Genomic DNA, 17448 nt, shown 5'->3' with positions numbered 1-17448 from the left:
GGGCAACAATGGAGATTTTTCTGATGTAATATTTTGTAGTAAACATTTCATAACTGCTTTTATAATCATCATCCCTCTATATAATCAAAAATACTTTATTTCATGTATGGAATCTAGTTATGATTCTAGTTCAATCAAAGTTCAACAAGTGTCACAGTCACGAAAAAAAGTCGTGATCGCCGCATAAAAGCCTCCAGCACTATTAGAAACAAATAAAGTACACATCAGAACACAAATCGTCGAAAATTACAATTTCATCCAGCAAATCCAAGAATCTCCTGCTCCGTTTCCCTCTTAATTATGCCTCGCGCAGAATCGACAGTATAGCTCATCAGAACGGCTGCACTGCAACCATATACACACCCCGGGCAGCATTTCCCTCAATACCAGTAGGCCTATAGGGCAACAACGCGCCTCCGAGAGATGTAAATCGGAGAGGCATACACCACGGCGCATAGCAGGCCAACCTGTTCCAGCATCCAAAATCCAGCAGCTCCGCACATCAGAGAGGCAGAGAAGCAGTAGCAGCAGCATCGGAATCAACGGCGTGTGTGCTTTCCGCGTATCGCTGATAGCTTCTCAATGCAAACGCACGTGCTCACGACGCGTATGCATACATATACATAGGCAAAGCTCGCGCGCGCACGCACGCGGCAATCGCGTTAGAATTGGAGCTACGGCGTATAGGAATTACAGCGCGGCGCGCGCGCGTGAGCCCGTGGGATATAATCCGATCGCGCCGCTTCTCAATTTTCTCCCTCGCCTACCGCCGCCGCCGCCAGCCTATACCTCCGGATACATATTCCATGGCAACTTGCTGCTACTCGTTGGCCGCCGCCGGAATCACGTAAAGTAACTCGCGGAGAATGGGCTCGACGCTGCGCGCGGCGTATACGGAAAACGCCGAGTAGCGCAAGTAACTCGATGCTGCTGCTGCTCTGATGCCAAGTGGGAAATCCAAACGATCCACAACGTATGCGCTCGTATACGTGCGGCCAGGCATTATGCTTTCGCCAAGTATTACGCGAGATTTTACGCTGCTGGAGAAGTGGGAGACGTGTAGTAGAAGGAGAGGACAAATTACCGCGACACGAGCATCCCAGTACGTAGCTTGGATGGAGCAACGAGTTTTCACGCTGATTTATGGCTACGTGATGCGAGAGTATTTTTACGCCTTTGCAGAGAATGATCTTGTCTGCCATGTGCTACTTGATCTCGAAGTACTTCGCCTGGTGTTTTATACGCCGTTAAAGGGACGTTGAAATTAAATTCGTATTTTGAGACGCCCTTCATCAAACGCAGTGGGTCTGACTATTGCGTCTGGAACTATTATACTTGAGCTAGGTTTTGTTTGGCTTCCTCCTAGAGGAAGCTTTATGATAGTAAATTTTTGAGTTTTGTCAAAACTTTTGGAAAATACTTTTTGATGTTAGAAGTTTAAATCAAGTGTTTTTAGAAAATGTCCGTATGGATGTGTGTGTGTGTGTGTATACCGTAATATTTCTGGAACTACTCGCTGTCAATATCAATAAAATTTGACATGCATATATATTTTTGGATTCTGAATTCGGGAAATAATTTTTTTTTATTTTCTCAGCTATTTTTTTTATGGCTATTTGTTGATTTTTGAAAAACACTATTTTGTGTTTTTTTTTCAATCATCCCATTGTTACAAACAATTCAGCTATAATCCATTAGAAAGATAATAAAATTACCTACTTTTCCTCGTTTGGTGCTCGGGATCGACCGCTTTGTTGGGCAGATAAAATGAAAAAGGTGATTTTTTTTAAATTCATATCTCTGAAACTAAACGTCGAACAGAACCTCGCGAAAAAAAATTATGTCGATGGGCCACGTGTCAAACTATATCCCATTAAAATTTCAAGTGATTCGACTACTTATTTTTTTAGTAATAAATCGAAAACTGAAAAAATCAGTTTTTTTTGTGCCTAGATTACGGACGCCAAAAGGCACTTGAGATTTCGGGAAAAAGTAGATATTCTATGTATTTTTGCTAAGTTCATTGCACAGCTTTCAAACCCCTATGGTTCGTAAGATACCAAGGTTACAATTTTTTTTTGAAAATTTTTTGATTCCTTATATCTCTAAAAAAATGTAGTCAAACGCTTCAAAATTTTATTTGGTGATTTACCATAAAAAAGCTATCTACTGCTAAAATTTTAAACGATATCATCAATTGGTTCTCAAGTAAAGAGCTAAAATGTAAAAACCGATTTTTCTCAAAACTTTTACTTCCTCTTATAGGGGTGTCGTTGCACGTTGTTAAAGTCCCTCCCTATGAATCCATGTCATACTGATATATTCAGTGAAAAAAATTGACGGCAGCGTTCATATTATGTAATAAAAGAACAGAGGGGTCTGCAAACTTTTGGGCAATAAACCATCCAAAACTTATATATTAAATTATATATCAAAAACTGCCTCATATATTAGCAGGCAGATTATACTGTATATTAAAACAATATTTTATTTATTAGACTTATAAATTTAATTGGAGGAAGCTACGTGCCAATGAATTGGCAGCGGTTTTTCATCATCGCGAAGAAAGAGAGAAATTGTTAAAATTCGCTTAACGAGCTACACTTTTCTTTCGATCATTAACCATTTTTCAACGCCGTTTAACGTCGCGCTATAACTTTGCCTCAATTTTATCGTATAATTGATTTTCTTATGAACGTAAGTACAACGATAGCCGTTTCAGTGAAAGCCCACGTGGCTGCACAGTAAAAATTAACGTCAAATTAAATCATCTCGAAAGTTTGCATCAAAGGCTGCACACCGCTGTAAATTGATTAACGTCGCGCAAAACGACCCGCTACATTCCACACGAACATGCAGCAACATACGCAGAAGTCATTGTTAGGCAGGTAGTACATACTATACATAGAAGCCGTAAACGATTCACTCGTTACACTGCTCCTCTTCTTATCACGATAATTCAACGTCCCCTTCTAATTAGTCACACAACAACACCGCCATACACGGTGAGTCGGAGTCCCGATAATGACGGTCGCGCTGCAGTCCCTGGTATACGTGACGTACCTACATGACGTCGAGCGTTATGTGTGCGCACACGAGCGCGGGAGTTTGATAACCGCGTAACCAGACTTTTTATACACGCGCTCATACTCGATAGCGAGAGAGAAGGCGTACGTATAGCTTTATACGGAGCTGTACCTGGAATAAGCTTGGCTAGCTGGTTACAAACCCTTTCTAGAAGGTAACTGCGCGAGACTCGTGTGCAGTAACGAGTGCAGGTTTATACGTGAGTTTTTTTCACCATTGGTGCTTGATGTGTTGAATTAAGTAATCTTAGGCGCGACCAAGAAAATTACGTGTTGTTGTTTCTCGAGCTGTAACGGCATGTGAAACGAGGCTGTGGGAATCGGAATATGAGTTGTACTATACGTGTTTCTAATGTTTGTTGTTTACCGCGTCACAAGTGCAACATCATTCATGCGCTGATTAATTCACGAGTCCTGATACAACAACGGCCGGAGGTGTTATCTCCAGGAAGCCCAGCTTAATAATCATCAGCCAAAGCTACCAGTTCGCAGCACGCGTCCGCGTACGGTAGCGTTGAATCGCATAGCTGGGAGAGGAATATAGCGCTGCTGTTCACGCTGGTGGAGTCCTTCCACCTTCGTTCGAACTATACCTTTAACGCACACCAGTGCGCCAGATACGCGCGTGAGGGAGGGAGAGAGAGAGAGAGAGAGAGAGAGAGAGAGAGAGAGAGCAGGTCGCTATGATGGAGACAATGACCCGACCTTATACCACTGTTTACGGTCCCTCTCTCCCGCTCTCTATACACACCTTCCTTGGCTTGCTCTAGTCCGCTGGTATACCTATTTGTGTGCGCTGCGGTATAGTGGCGCTCGTTCAATTTCGCGATTTGCCGCTTCGCCTTTTTCTCCGCGTGTTGATATTACAAAAGCCATTTTTATTTTCCGCAAGAGAAAGGCATTGTGGAGTTTGCGCTACCCTCAATTTATAAGCGCGAAATAAAATTTCATAAATTGCTATAGTTCTCAAGTTTTTAAAAAGATATCACTATTTTTCTGGATTAGAAAGACCGTGATATCCCCAAGAAACAAGCGAAAAAACAGCCGTCTAGTCTACCACAAAAGGTGCGACTACCGCGTAAAAATCGCCAATGTGTGTATAAACTTTATATAAAGTTCATGTTCAGCCAAACCTTATCTAAATGTAGCCAATGGGACTATGCCAAACTTGGATTTTTACTTCATTCAAAAGTTTGGACAAACTTCACCCCTAGTTTGTTTAAACTTAGCCCACAGTATTTTGAAAGTTTATGAAAATTGCGTAAATGTCAAGTATTTTTTAATGAATTTATTATAACTTTATATCAACTTCAGACAAAGTTTAGTTGAACTATTTCCAAAATATCACTATGCATACAAATATGTAACCAACTTAAGCAAGAAGATTTATTATTATACTATAAGATAATTTTTTGCAAAATAACTATTTGGTGCGCGTTTTTTTTTTTCAAAAGGTTGCTTTGGCAAATCGACACTGGAGATTACTTTTAGGATTCTTTTCTCGCATAACTCTTGTGCTATTTGTAGTTTGAAGCGTTTCCGGAGGATGAGTTTTGCGTGGGCGTTTTTGTTTCTTCTTTTCTTCAGATTTCTTATCATATTCAATTTTTTCATCGTTCTTGGTTTCCTTATTCTTCTTAATTTCAGTACTTTCTTTCTCAAAATCACCATCTGATAGCTCTTCTAAGTCTTTCTCAAAATCGCCATCTGATAGCTCTTCTAAGTCTTGCTCAAAATCATCTTGTTCTTTCGATGCCGTAGCTTCTTCTTTATTGTTCTTTTTATCAGGTTTGACTTCTTCACATTCTACGTTGATAATTTTTTTCATATCATTAATTTGATACTTCTTTTTTGCTACGTTGTCATTTACGAATTCTAAAATATTTCATAAAATGCTATAGTGAATTAAGATTTATCCAACTTTACTTCGAAAAAAAAGAATAAAAAGATAGCATACGTTCGACACCTTCAAACACGTCTGTTGGAATAGGAATTCTGCCATTCTTTCCAGTTGGTGAACTTTTCTTTAATTGTTCAACTCCAATAATCATTTTCATGAGTTTGCGAGCCATCTCTTTCGGATTTTTGCTGTACGTGTTCTTGATACTTCGAAGCTTCCACGCATTCACGATGATTCCTGAGCCTTTTATCAATTCAACCTTTAGAAAAATATACAAAATATAAAACAAAAAGGTTATTATAGTATATATTTGTAAGTTTAATAGTTAATACTCATGCTCGCGATTACTAACATCAGTGTCCATTTCAATAGAAGATTCATTTTTTATTTCGTTTTGCCCAGCGACATCGTGATTCTAAAAATAACAATCATTCAGTAAGAATTTTTTTTTTATTTGCAAACTTACAATATTCATTTTATTTTAATTTACCTCTTGCAGTGTAACCTCAGGTAAGTTAGTTAGCACTGCATGTATGGCTCGGGCTAGTGACAACAACTTCTAATTTATCCAAGTCTTCTTTCGACACTATAATGAGAATTATTAGTAAATTTCTTTCCGATTATAAAATATCACTTTTATTAAAATTAGTACGTAATTAGGTACCTAAGGGTATATTTGCGCAGACACAAGTGATTTCATCTTGCAATTTTCTTCTATCTTTGTCGTGATTTGAGGTCTCGGGAACATCTTTAGCCGAATGATCAACTTTTTTATCGTGCGATTTGTCGGCATTTTTTTCGCGTTTGGATGACTCAAGCCCGTTTTCTACGGATGAACTATCGTTATCATCACCATCCCTGCAAATATAAGATACACAGTTACAAAAAACATTTTGTAACTTCCAATAAAGAAAATCAAACTTTTGTATATATAATATAGTGCTTTGCGCGAACGTAGGGCTTTGTGCGGTGTGTGTATGGGAATATTTGAGAGACTTCGTTTTGCATAGCTCAGATTTATCGCACAGAGGTCGAGAACTTTTCGAGATGTGTATTGCCGTAGTCGTCCTAGATCTACTTAAAATTGTATGACGCGACTCCAGTTATTACGAAACGTAGTAATTTCCCAACCCCTGGATACTTTTCCTTCGTCTACATAAATATCTGACATCGCGTACACATGCACACAATCAACTATACCTACCTATACACGAGTGTAAAGACAACAGCAGCAGTCTTGCGCCTTTCAGAGAGTCGACATGTTTAGCGCGCCAGGCGAGTCTTGCACCTAATCGTATTTTACGGCAATAATGCGGCTCCCTATACCGCCAGATACACACACTCACTCCTCATATACTTTATAATACACAAAGCGTGCACGAGACAGAGAGAGAGAGAGAGAGAGAGAGAGAGGGATAGCGAAATAACCCATGGTGCGCGTAAGAAATGCGGCACAGCGCGCGTTTCTGCACCGCTGCAGTTCCTCTGAAAAGCGTCGCTTGCTCGCTTGCGAGAAAGAGAGAGAGAGAGAGAGAGAGAGAGAGAGAGAGAGAGAGAGAGAGAGAGAGAGATAGGACGCGGGAATAGAGCTTTGTGAAATACTTAAACGGCACAATCACAATTATTCGCGGCCGCGAAATATCCGCCACCCGTTCGCGCGTGCATCGTGCTATAGCGAAAGAGAAGGCCAGTGCACTGCACACTACCGACCGATTACAATATGCATACGTCTTTATAATAAGTACATGTATAATAAAATATTCAAAACTTACTTATACTTGCTAGCTTGATCAGATTATTCCGCTTCCGAATCATCATTGAATATAGAGCTTTTTTTCATGAGTTCTTTATTGTAATCCGCCATCACTTCTTGTCTCTGCGATTCCCTCTCTTTGATAATTAGACGATGATTCCGTCGTTCTGCCATCAAGTCGCTTGAAATTGACATTCTTTTTTCAGGAGTTACGATTTCACCTTCTGGTGGTAACCTCCAAAGATTCCAGCCAATTTTTGTCTTCTGAGAAATGAAAATAAATTCAAATAGAAAGTAATGCAACTTAAGTCAAGCAAACATTGTGTAGATTCGCAATGTAATGCGTTATGATTCTGGTTAGGTTATTTTACGCCATAAAACTTACCGCTTTTTTTCACGATTTTCGCTGGAAACCAGCCGCTTCCCCATTTCGCTACAATTTTACCCTTCCTCTTTTTCACGTGTTCTGGGCTTACAACGTCCTTCTCTTTACTATCCTCCCACAAAATAAGCACAAACATTTTGCTCGTCTTGTCTAAGAAAGACGCTTTTCAATTAACGTGAATCAAGCTGTCGCGATGTGTCGTGATATTAGCAACAATAAATAATTGAAATGCAATATAGGCTATAGTAACGAACGTCATTCGCGTAACAGTCTGCGTATTTGTATGTAAACAAACTATTGAAATGCCGAAGCGAAAAATCGACGAAGTTGACGATAATTACTCTCGATCGAGTAATTATCGTTTTTTGCTGCATGTGCCGCCAGCTCTAGCGAAGAAAGCATCAGCGATTCTGAAAATGAAAGCAGTGATAGCAGTCACATCGATTCATGTTCCTCGGGCAGCAAGTCAAGCAGCGACCGAAATTCTTATTCTCATACCTCGTGCGTCAACAGCACGATTTCGGATCGAGGAAGTAATTGTTTTCATCGCATTTAATCTTTGTAGCTAGTAATGTATTTCGGGATTTCGTTTGTCATAATTTTACAGACGTTGAGGCGCAGCTTTATTCCGATGATAACCTCGACGGTGATAACTATAACCAAGGTATTTACAAAATAAAAATAGTACAAGGTTATAATTATGAATTTTCCAACACGTTTATCAAACATTACCTTTAATGAAAATGCGTGCTACTTTTTGTAAACGGCGTAAAATGGCTTTTCGGGAGCTGCGCTACCACGCGAGAGCCCCGCGCAGTCCGCGGAGGAAATGCCATAACCTTGAACGTGCTCCTTCGCCGGACGGACTGCGGAGCTCTCGCACGGGAGCGCAGCGCTTTCAAAAAGAGAGGGTAGCGCCGAGAAAAACTCGCGTAATTCTCTGCTCTCACTTTTGGCCCTGCCACCCACACGAAAATTTGTCCGTGATACATAGAAATTATAATTTCTTGCTTGGTTCAGTATAAAAGGAATCATTTCGATGTTGACAATAATGCGTGTATATAGATGAATACGCGGTCGGAGCTAAACACAATCTTCATCAGGACACTTCATCTGATGATGCGGTTAACGACGACGCAAGTTCATCAGAAGAGGAGCCGGAAGATACCTCGGAAGAAGACGAATCAAGCATAGAAAGCGAAGATCTCGGCGAAGATAACGTATTTGTGGATGCCGCTGATCAACCGGTATATCCAGGTGCTCCGCTATCGGTCGCAGAAGGTATTCTGTCAATTTTTACTGTTGTTTTGCGTTGTACTTGAGTAACCGGTGTACTTCTATCGAGTATATTATCGCTCATATCATTGCATTGCATTCAGCCAAATAACTGCGTTAAAACATTGTATAAGTTGAAAAATTTTTTTAGTGATATTAATGCGCCACTTAAGAAGCATTATTACTGCTCTGAATGTTTTTCTAAATTGAATGTACAATTTTGTAATAGATGTAACAGTCGCGACAATATTACATATTTTATTGAAGTATCGATACTATCTCAAATCACCTCGCTTTACAGAAGATCGAGATTTTACGAAAGTTTAATTGATCGCAGTGCTCGTCAAAAAGAAAATGAGGCTAATTTTGAAGACATATATGACGGTTCCGTATATAATTCCCTACCAGAAGAGTTTTTAACTAACCGTAATAATATTACGTTCGTCTCGAACTCTGATGGAGTGCCGTTATTTAGGTCTTCAAAAATAAGCATTTGGCCATTATATCTCATGATTAATGAGCTACCTTATAAATTAAGAATCAGGAAAGAAAATATGATTATAGCAGGGCTATGGTTTGGTCGAGATAAACCGCCGGTAAACATGTTTTTAGATGCTTTCCGAGGAAATTTGAAAAAATTGTTCAGAGGCGTAGACGTTACTTTGGAGAACTTAACAAATATACGCGTTCGAGCACAAATTATAGCAGGAACGTGCGATTTGTGTGCAAAAGCAATATTTTTAAATTTTCAACAATTTAATGGCAAATTTGGTTGTTCCCATTGTAAAATTGAAACTCAACGTTTTGAAAATGTTCAAACTTTTCCGTATACCGAAAATTTAGACTTGCGAACTACAAATGAAACTGAATTATTAGCTGAAACTGCTCAAATAGCAAATCGTCATATATCCGGTGTAAAAGGACCTTCTTCTTTAAATAAAATAATGTATAATTACGTAGAATCGACAGCGATCGACATTATGCATTGCGTGTTTCAAGGTATGACAAAAAAGTTACCTTTCTTATGGTTTGAAAGTGAAAACCGTACGCAGCCTTTTTCTCTTTATGCTTTTATCGACGTAATTGATAAAAAAATTAAAAGTCTAGCTCTGCCTTCATTTCTCCCTAGAATACCACGTAAACTATCAGACCACGCTGATTGGAAAGCTTCTGAATTGAAAATATTTTTATTAGTGTACAGCTTAGCAGTTTAAAAAATATAATGTCAAATCGTTATTTCGAACACCACATATTACTAGTACATGGAATTACACTTTTATGTTCTTCGAGTATTTCAAATGCAATGTTAATTGAGGCGAAACGATTACTCAATGAATATGTTTTGAGGTTCGACATTTTGTACGGCCGAAAAAATTTGACCTGTAATTTGCATTTGCTGCTTCATTTATCTGATGATGTAAGAAAATTCGGTCCACTTTGGACCATGAGTTGTTTTCCGTTTGAAAACTTAAACGGCGTACTTAAATCATATATACACGGCTCTCGCTACCCAGAGTTACAAATTTATTCATCGTTATCAACATTCTTATCGCTATCCGAATTGAAAGAACAATTTTTACGACCAGAAACTGACGCTTATAAAATTTGTAAAAAAATGGATCATTCAGGTACTCATAGATACAAGGCCAAGTTTTTGCGAGATAATCTTTTTGCCATAGGTTGTTATATCAAACATACCGAGATTCCAGAATTTGTTATGAATGCCATGAGAATTCACTATAATGTTCTTAATCCTAAATGTCATTTTTTCAAACACCTCTTGAGAAATGGAATGTATTATGAAAATGCAGCATACGCGTACACAAAAAAATCAAATTCTTCATGCATTAAGTACAGTAATAATAATGTAAATAGTTTTGGCGTTGTTCAACAATTCATTACAGTGTGCGACTGTAACTGCGAAACCCCATGCAATGAATGCAATCAAAATTGTTCAGTGTACGCAATTGTCACGAAATGTGCAGTAGAAAATGCTTTTGGAAATTCCATTACACAATCTCCAGTACTTAATATTTATAAGTGTAACACGATGGACCATGAATTTATTGCTATTAACATAACAAGCATAATTAATGTTTGTTACTATTTTATAGTCGATGATCAATACTACATAGTAGATCAAACTAATTTTAATGAGGTAGAATAATAATAATACTGCTTTACTCAGTGAATATTATTAATAAAATGTTTAATACCTCTACACTTTTGCAGCATTATTTTTAAATTTAAACAAATACATCGATTACTTACCGTTGCATGAGCATTCCGCTAACTTTAAAAAACCAGACAAACTTTAGCTGAACTTTGCCTTAAGTTTACATAAAGTGATAATAAATTTAATAAACATTAGTGCAAGTTTTTCGAAAAGCTGTAGGCGAAGTTCTTACAAACTAAAGCTGAAGTTTATCTAAACATTCATGTAATGTAAAATTGCAAGTTTGGCATAGGCAATAATGGCCCATTGGCTACATTTAGATAAGGTTTGGCTAAACATGAACTTTATATAAAGTTTATACAAACATTGGCAATTTTTACGCGCTGCTCGGCTCAGTCAGGTAATTCGCGTAATCAAGCCTGATTAAAGAAAAGCAAGCGAGTATGAAGAAAATAATAAAGCCCGTGCGCGGATAAGACTAAAGGTGCGACGTTGTCGTGCTCGCTATATATTGCGCCGCGGCGTGCGGTAAAAGACAAGCGGTAGCGAAGGAAAGTCAGCGGAGGAAACAACACTGCTGGCACGCGAACACCTCGAGTCAACTGAGGGCAGGAGCGGAAGTGTCACGCGTGTCGTCGCAGCATTTTCAAGCGACGCCTGGCCTAAGTAGAGCTTGTCTTCGCTGCGCTCCTTCGAGGCAACGACTGTATACAAAAGAGCTCACCGGTAATTATGTAAACGGAGTTATGATCTTGGCTGCGTGACGCGATATGCGCGTGCGCGCTCGTATGTATGAAAAGAGGCTTGCGCTTCTTTTTTTCAGGCGTGCTCGTACGTGAACGCGGTGATTTAGGCCTTTTCTTTCAGCTAACGGTGGATTCTTTTCTGGATTCTTTGTTCTTCATCTGGGTCGCTTTACTTTCGTGCTACTAAACGTCGTGATGAGCTGTTGTACTCGAGTTGTCAGGATGATTCTATACTTTTGTGGATTCGTCGGGAATAATGGTATAATTGGTTTTTGAATATTAATGCATTTGTTAAGGCAGAAATAAAATTAGTATGCATATAGAGCTAATGATTAATTCACGCGAATAAATATACACACAAATAAATGCTGAGTATAGCAGTGGATTGAAGATTGACGATGAAAACTATGCATATTACGCATCACCGCAATTATACGCTTATGAACATCTAGATGAGCGTAATCAGGTGGGATTATATGCATAAAAAGTAATCATAGGCATGGAAGAAGACAACAGTCTTTGATGTAGTATCTATGTTTATCGAACAATGAAGTTTTCATAAATATATCTGCGTTCAAATCGCAGATGCAGACCCGTCGCATTTATAACTATAAAATATGAATTTTAAACTTCCTTCCCATTTATTCTACATTTTTGGCACGCTAAGTACAAATGTTGAAGCATTAAAATTAATATTACATAACTTTTGCCATGTACATTATTATTGGCTCTATCATTCAATGCGCATTTTAAACAAGAACATAGGTATACATATTTCAATGATAAATGATGATATGTTTTTGTATCATTCAAATTTAGATCTATAAATTGTACTAAAGCAAGACGTTATTTCAGTCTTAAAATAGGGTTTTATAAATAAATTTATGAACAAAAATTATAAGGCGGCACACAAAGATTTTATAGAGCAACGATACCCACACTATAAAAAATATCTTGTTCAAACACTTTTTAATATAATGGTTCCCATCATAAAAGAGTCTTTCCTAGGAAGGTTTCCGCACTCAACCGTAAAAGACGAGACGAATCTTTTCTCTGCGTAAAGCTCTCCGTTATATTCTGTGTATACGACTAGTCCTTAACGATTCTTAACTGAAGGCGAAAAGACTTTACGATCGAGGATCTTACGTTTTCTTCATCGTTTTAAATCTACGTAGACGTAGGGATTACCTTCAATTCCCTTGAAGATACCACTGTTACGATTGCCGTTGAATTTTTCTCTTTTGAGAAAGAATTTGCATACTTCAACTGGCTTAAAATTTCTAGTATAGAGGTAACTTTTTATTTTCAGAAAGTTCCTTATCCACCAACAATGAACACGAAAAAAAAGTCGTCGGTCGCTGGTTGTGACTTCTGTTCGCCTCGCAGACAACCAAGCGCTTATTCAAAATATGACAGACCGCACGGAGAATTTAATTTCATCAAGCACACATTTCATTTCTTGAGGGAAATTTAAATAAAGAGGACACTTAGTGTAGATTATGTTGGAAAGGGCTCGGGAGAGAGAAAGAGGCACGAGAGCAATTTCCTCGGAATCAGGAATTTTAACGAGACTTCGAGACTGCACATGACCAGAGTACGATCAGTCTAATTAATCTAATGAATGGCTCGCGCATTAATGCTAAAATAACGTATTAACGGGAATAATGACCGTTAGAAAGGCCTCCACCACAGCGATTCCTTATAACAATTTCGTTCGTTTTGGCGTATATATAATACCTTTCCGCCCCCTTCCACCCTTTTCACTCGTCTGCTCGAGCGCGTATCCCTTTGTTCTTCACTTCTTCCGAGCCCGGTATTTCATCCTCCCAATTTCTCGTCCTCTATTTATTTTTCTTAGCAAAATTGAATTTTCGTTTCATCTCTCTCTCCTCTCTCGCAATCCCTCTCTGCCATGCGCAGGCGTGTTTTTTTCTCGTTCCCCTATACACGGCAGCAGGAACTTGTCATTAGAATCGTCCCGGCTCGATTTAATAATGTAATAGGAATCCAGCGGCGGGAAATATGAAACGAAAAATCGATCAGCTCGACGCAAACGCGAAAATTTTCGACATAACGCACCCGCGACCGAGTGCGCACGCGGCATTCCTTTGTTCTCTCTCTCTCTCTCTCTCTCTCTCTCTCTCTCTCTCTCTCTCTCACTCTCGAATTTATCCAATAATGAAACGAGCTCTACCGCGCCGACGTCTACGCGCGTGTTATTTTACGTTGCAATTAATTTGATTGCTGTAACTCGAGCGCCGCCGCTGCAGGCCGCAAATTTGCAGCGGTTCAATTGCGATCTGAAATTCGTCCCTCGCTTGGCCATGTGCGGCTGCGGCCGGTAATGGTTGGCCAGTGTCATCGACGATTTGCACGAGCACCCTTTCCTCTTCGCGAACCGCAGGCCTCCGAAGTTCATAGGCGCAAAGGACGCGCTCGTCGTCTGTCCGGCCCGCGTACATATGCACACGCGTATGCGCTATTGTCGACGGAAGGATCTCGTGTCCCGCACCGAGATGCAGCTCTGATGATGGTGGCGTTCTGCTGTTGTGTGCACGCGAAATGTTGGGAACTTTGGATATAGCGACGCGTATACGGCAGCAGCGCGTATGCCGAATTTCAGCGCGGCTAAATTTCGAGCTAGGTTCGCAGCGCTGCATGCAGCACACGGATTCTGGATGGGTTAATACCTTTGTGCCTGCGCGCGAGGGGCTCGAGTTCCGAGATGGAGTAATATGTATAGTGACGCAAGCGATGCATTGTGCAAGCCGTGCTGCGATGAGATTTAATGTTTGATTCTTGCGGCTGGAAGGGATGACGTGATGCGCACACGGCGGAGGTAATTTTAATAATTAGCTCGTAAAAGCTTTTCGTGGACTTGGAATTTTCATAATTTTTTCTGGTGAAATTATGATTTGTCAGCGAGAGTAGTTGGATGAAGCTTTCTCAAAAATATACGCTTGAAAAAATTGCTGATTGCCGAGGGAATCCACGACCTTTCTAAACCAAAATTCAAAGCCTACTTATACATGAATCATTTTTATATTTAAAAAAAATAAATAAATCTTATCTATTGCTATTGAGAATAAGATGCTAGAACAGTATTTATCCGTCATCGAGCAGAAAAAGTCGGCCATGGCAAGGCGAAAATCAAACCAAATCATGTATGACTGTTGTATTCACAGGGATAACTAATATCACTCTATTATAGAGACACACACTCTCTCTAGACACATTAGTCAACACATTCAAACAATAGAAAATCGTCAGTCGCATTTCGGTCAGCCGGTGACAAAGCTCTGCGTGGGAACGAATTCGGGGAGTCCCCAGCAGCGTCGAACAAATACCCATTGATCCGTCGATCAATTCTACATGTAGACCAGCACACACTCTCTGCCTCAGCTGGACGTCCAGTCAAGCCCCGGCGCTCGCCGATAATGCGATCAAACATACGCGTTTGCGGTCCGCATCCGCGCTCTCGTCTGGTAAACTATAATACGTAAATACAAATCGATACATCCCCGAATTCGTTCAGCGAACGCAGAGAGGAAGTCGCGACGGGTGGAAAAATTAATCGATATTCCTTTGCAAGAACCCGTGGAGCTGCGATCGATTATTTGATCGATATGTATCATTGATAGTGGCGGACAATCAGTCTGACTGCTCGCGGATTTGCTCGCATGCTTAATGCTTCCTATTGTAACGTTCGCAGCTAGAGAATGCATAATTAAATTTTTTGCACGCAGAACGTGCGCTGGTATGTACGTTCAATTGGAATGAACATTTTTAAAGGAATCTTTTATCGAATGCATAATGAATCGATAGTTGTTCGGCTCAATGGAAATATTATGGCAGAGCAATTTAGTATAAATAATGTAATATAAAGAAGTGATTACTTCAGTGAAGTGTCTTACATTTAATTTTACAGAACTCATAGAAACTCCTCTCATAGAAAATTACATGAAAATTGAAAAAATCATATAGCTATATCAGATCATATCATCTTAGTCGTATATAGCGTACATCACGATTACACCATCGCCGTTGCAGCACCGCTTCTTCCTTTATTCCTTTTTTGGTAATTTTCGAAATTTCCATAATTAATTACTTCACTTCTGTTAAAAGCATTCATTTCCGTGCATCGCATCAGGCGCGTGTATAGCGGATCGAGCGATATGATAATGCATTTATCTCTCCTCGTGAATTATTCATCGCTTTTCGAATAAAGTCAAAGGCAGAAAAAAGTCGTTGAAATAAACACCGTGAATGTAACGGGATTGAGTTTGAACCAAGCTATGAGATCCTCTTTTCGCGCGACATAATTTCCCTGCGGAATCATGTCCTCGCTTGGGCCAGGTTGTTATACCATTGAGAAAAAGAAACGGTGTTAGTTTTGCACGCATAAATGAATACGAAATTCTGCTTTCGCCTTCGCCATCTCATCTGCGGAGCGATGATGGCTTTTTGGCCAGTGAGTAGTTATAGCGTAAATATAGGGATACATTGTATACTTCTTTGATATTTTGACCGTTTGATTGAAGTCAGTGATTGAAAGTCTATATATAGGTGTCATTATTTGCCCTAGTTTCACCAGCAATCAGTAACGACCAGCAGCCCCTCAAAATCCATTGCTTCCCATCTCCTTCCTAGTCCATCCGCTCATAATACACCCGTCGAGTCGAGTTGAGCTTTGAAGGGCCAATATTTTCCTGGGCTCTTCATTAAGCTCTCCCGAATGTCGCTACAGTATATAGCCGCGAGAGAGAGAGAGAGAGAGAGAGAGCGTTGGCTCGGAAATTACTATTTTTTTTACCGTTATCTCCTCGCCTCGCTCTCCGTCGGGGCGTCCCTCTCATTATCCTGCACTCGAATCACCGCCCCGGAATGCTGCAAGCTCTATTTAGGAATACACGTAGCTATATATATATAGACCGAACGGCTCCACTCCCATGACCAGAGCTTTCGCGAATTATAAGTGGAAAGCTCTTGAGCTCGTCGTTCTCTTTAGCCTCGTCTCTATCTCTCGGCCATTTGGCCCTCATCGGGCTTTTGGATAGGCAGCAGCAGCTCTCGGGGTGTCTGGTTTGTATACATTGTGAGCGCTTACTTGTCCCGCCCGCTCTCTCGGCGCGGCAACGTATACGTGTCAGGGGAAAAAGGTAGAAAGGAGCGGCCTGGAAGATAGAGAGAAGGCGAGAGAGAGAGAGAGAGAGAGAGGTTGCACACCGGCGATCTCGACGTGTGATAAGCGGAACGAGGCGGCTTTATCTCAGTGGCATAGCCAGCCGCCCGTTGGATGTACACACACCCCTGAATGCGCGCCGCTATTTGAATCTGCTGGCCCGAGAGCCGCGCTGCTTTTCTCCCCGCATTTCCTCCCATCTCTTCTCTCTGTCTCTTTTCTCTCGAGCTTTTATCTCTTAACACGTATCTTTTTCTTTCGCGCCTGGTAAGAGCTGCGTTATATATCGCACACCTTTGAGAGACAAGGCTGATTGCGGCGTGTAAGGGAAGCCGCGAAAATTCGAATGTTAATTTATATGAATCGGGAGATGTCCGCGTGATTTTGCTGTAATCGTACCGATTATCATCGATCGATGAAATATTTAATCCTTTTTCATTTTGAGGGGGATGTATCGCCTCTAAAACACAAATCAAACACGGTCCCGTATTAATACCTACATTAATTAATGTTTGTCCATTGCGTGTTCAAAGCAGCAAATGGATTTCAACGTAGACAGCTCAGCAAACACCGCGCGTATACATGCATTCGCCAATTAATGCGCAAATTAGATGACGCGTGTGTGCTCGCATCATAATGCGTGTTGATTTTACAAATTTACAGAAAATTATACATTTTTCATAAAAAATATCGCTATAGAAACGCAAAGATTTGTAAAAGCTATTCCTCCTCAAAGGTATACCGCAATATACATCCGCTATCATGCAGACAATCCCATATTCACGTACACCAATTTCATTAACGCGCGCTTTCATACGCTTCTCATCAACTTAGCGTCGCCCAACTCATCAGAGTCTCGTCTTAATTCGGTATAACATTCCGGTGCCAGTGCATTCCCCCTGCATATATAACTGCTCGACGAGCGAACGCGCATAAACACGAGTG

General features: G+C 40.2%; 3 protein-coding genes across 4 annotated transcripts in view; 2 read left to right on the top strand and 1 right to left on the bottom strand.

Annotated features, from left to right (window-relative positions):
* Positions 1-17448, top strand: part of LOC100118809 (alpha-mannosidase 2) — a 258498-nt gene that overhangs the window by 10917 nt on the left and 230133 nt on the right. The window lies entirely within an intron of this gene.
* On the bottom strand, positions 3862-7322 carry LOC103315382 (protein PXR1-like). 2 transcript variants are annotated; one of them, XM_032596126.1, is made up of 7 exons: positions 7125-7322; positions 6759-7003; positions 5651-5844; positions 5477-5572; positions 5339-5401; positions 5053-5245; positions 3862-4961 (listed from the first exon to the last, which is right to left on the bottom strand). In XM_032596126.1, exons 5-7 carry the CDS (start codon positions 5348-5350, stop codon positions 4534-4536), a joined length of 633 nt encoding a protein of 210 aa, XP_032452017.1. In that variant the 5' UTR covers positions 5351-5401; positions 5477-5572; positions 5651-5844; positions 6759-7003; positions 7125-7322; the 3' UTR covers positions 3862-4533. The 2 variants fall into 2 exon arrangements, with proteins under 2 accessions (XP_032452017.1, XP_031777227.1); XM_031921367.2 differs by having other exon boundaries at positions 4360-4961; positions 5044-5245.
* Positions 7388-8646, top strand: LOC100680334. The gene is made up of 3 exons (XM_003425309.3): positions 7388-7657; positions 7732-7788; positions 8190-8646. The coding sequence occupies exons 1-3, from the start codon at positions 7427-7429 to the stop codon at positions 8316-8318; spliced, it is 417 nt and encodes a 138-aa protein (XP_003425357.1). The 5' UTR covers positions 7388-7426; the 3' UTR covers positions 8319-8646.

Source organism: Nasonia vitripennis, chromosome 1 (assembly GCF_009193385.2).
Source record: "Nasonia vitripennis strain AsymCx chromosome 1, Nvit_psr_1.1, whole genome shotgun sequence".
Lineage (NCBI taxonomy): Eukaryota > Metazoa > Arthropoda > Insecta > Hymenoptera > Pteromalidae > Nasonia > Nasonia vitripennis.
The sequence above is the reverse complement of the archived record's forward strand: the minus strand, read 5'-3'. Positions and strand labels throughout refer to the sequence as shown.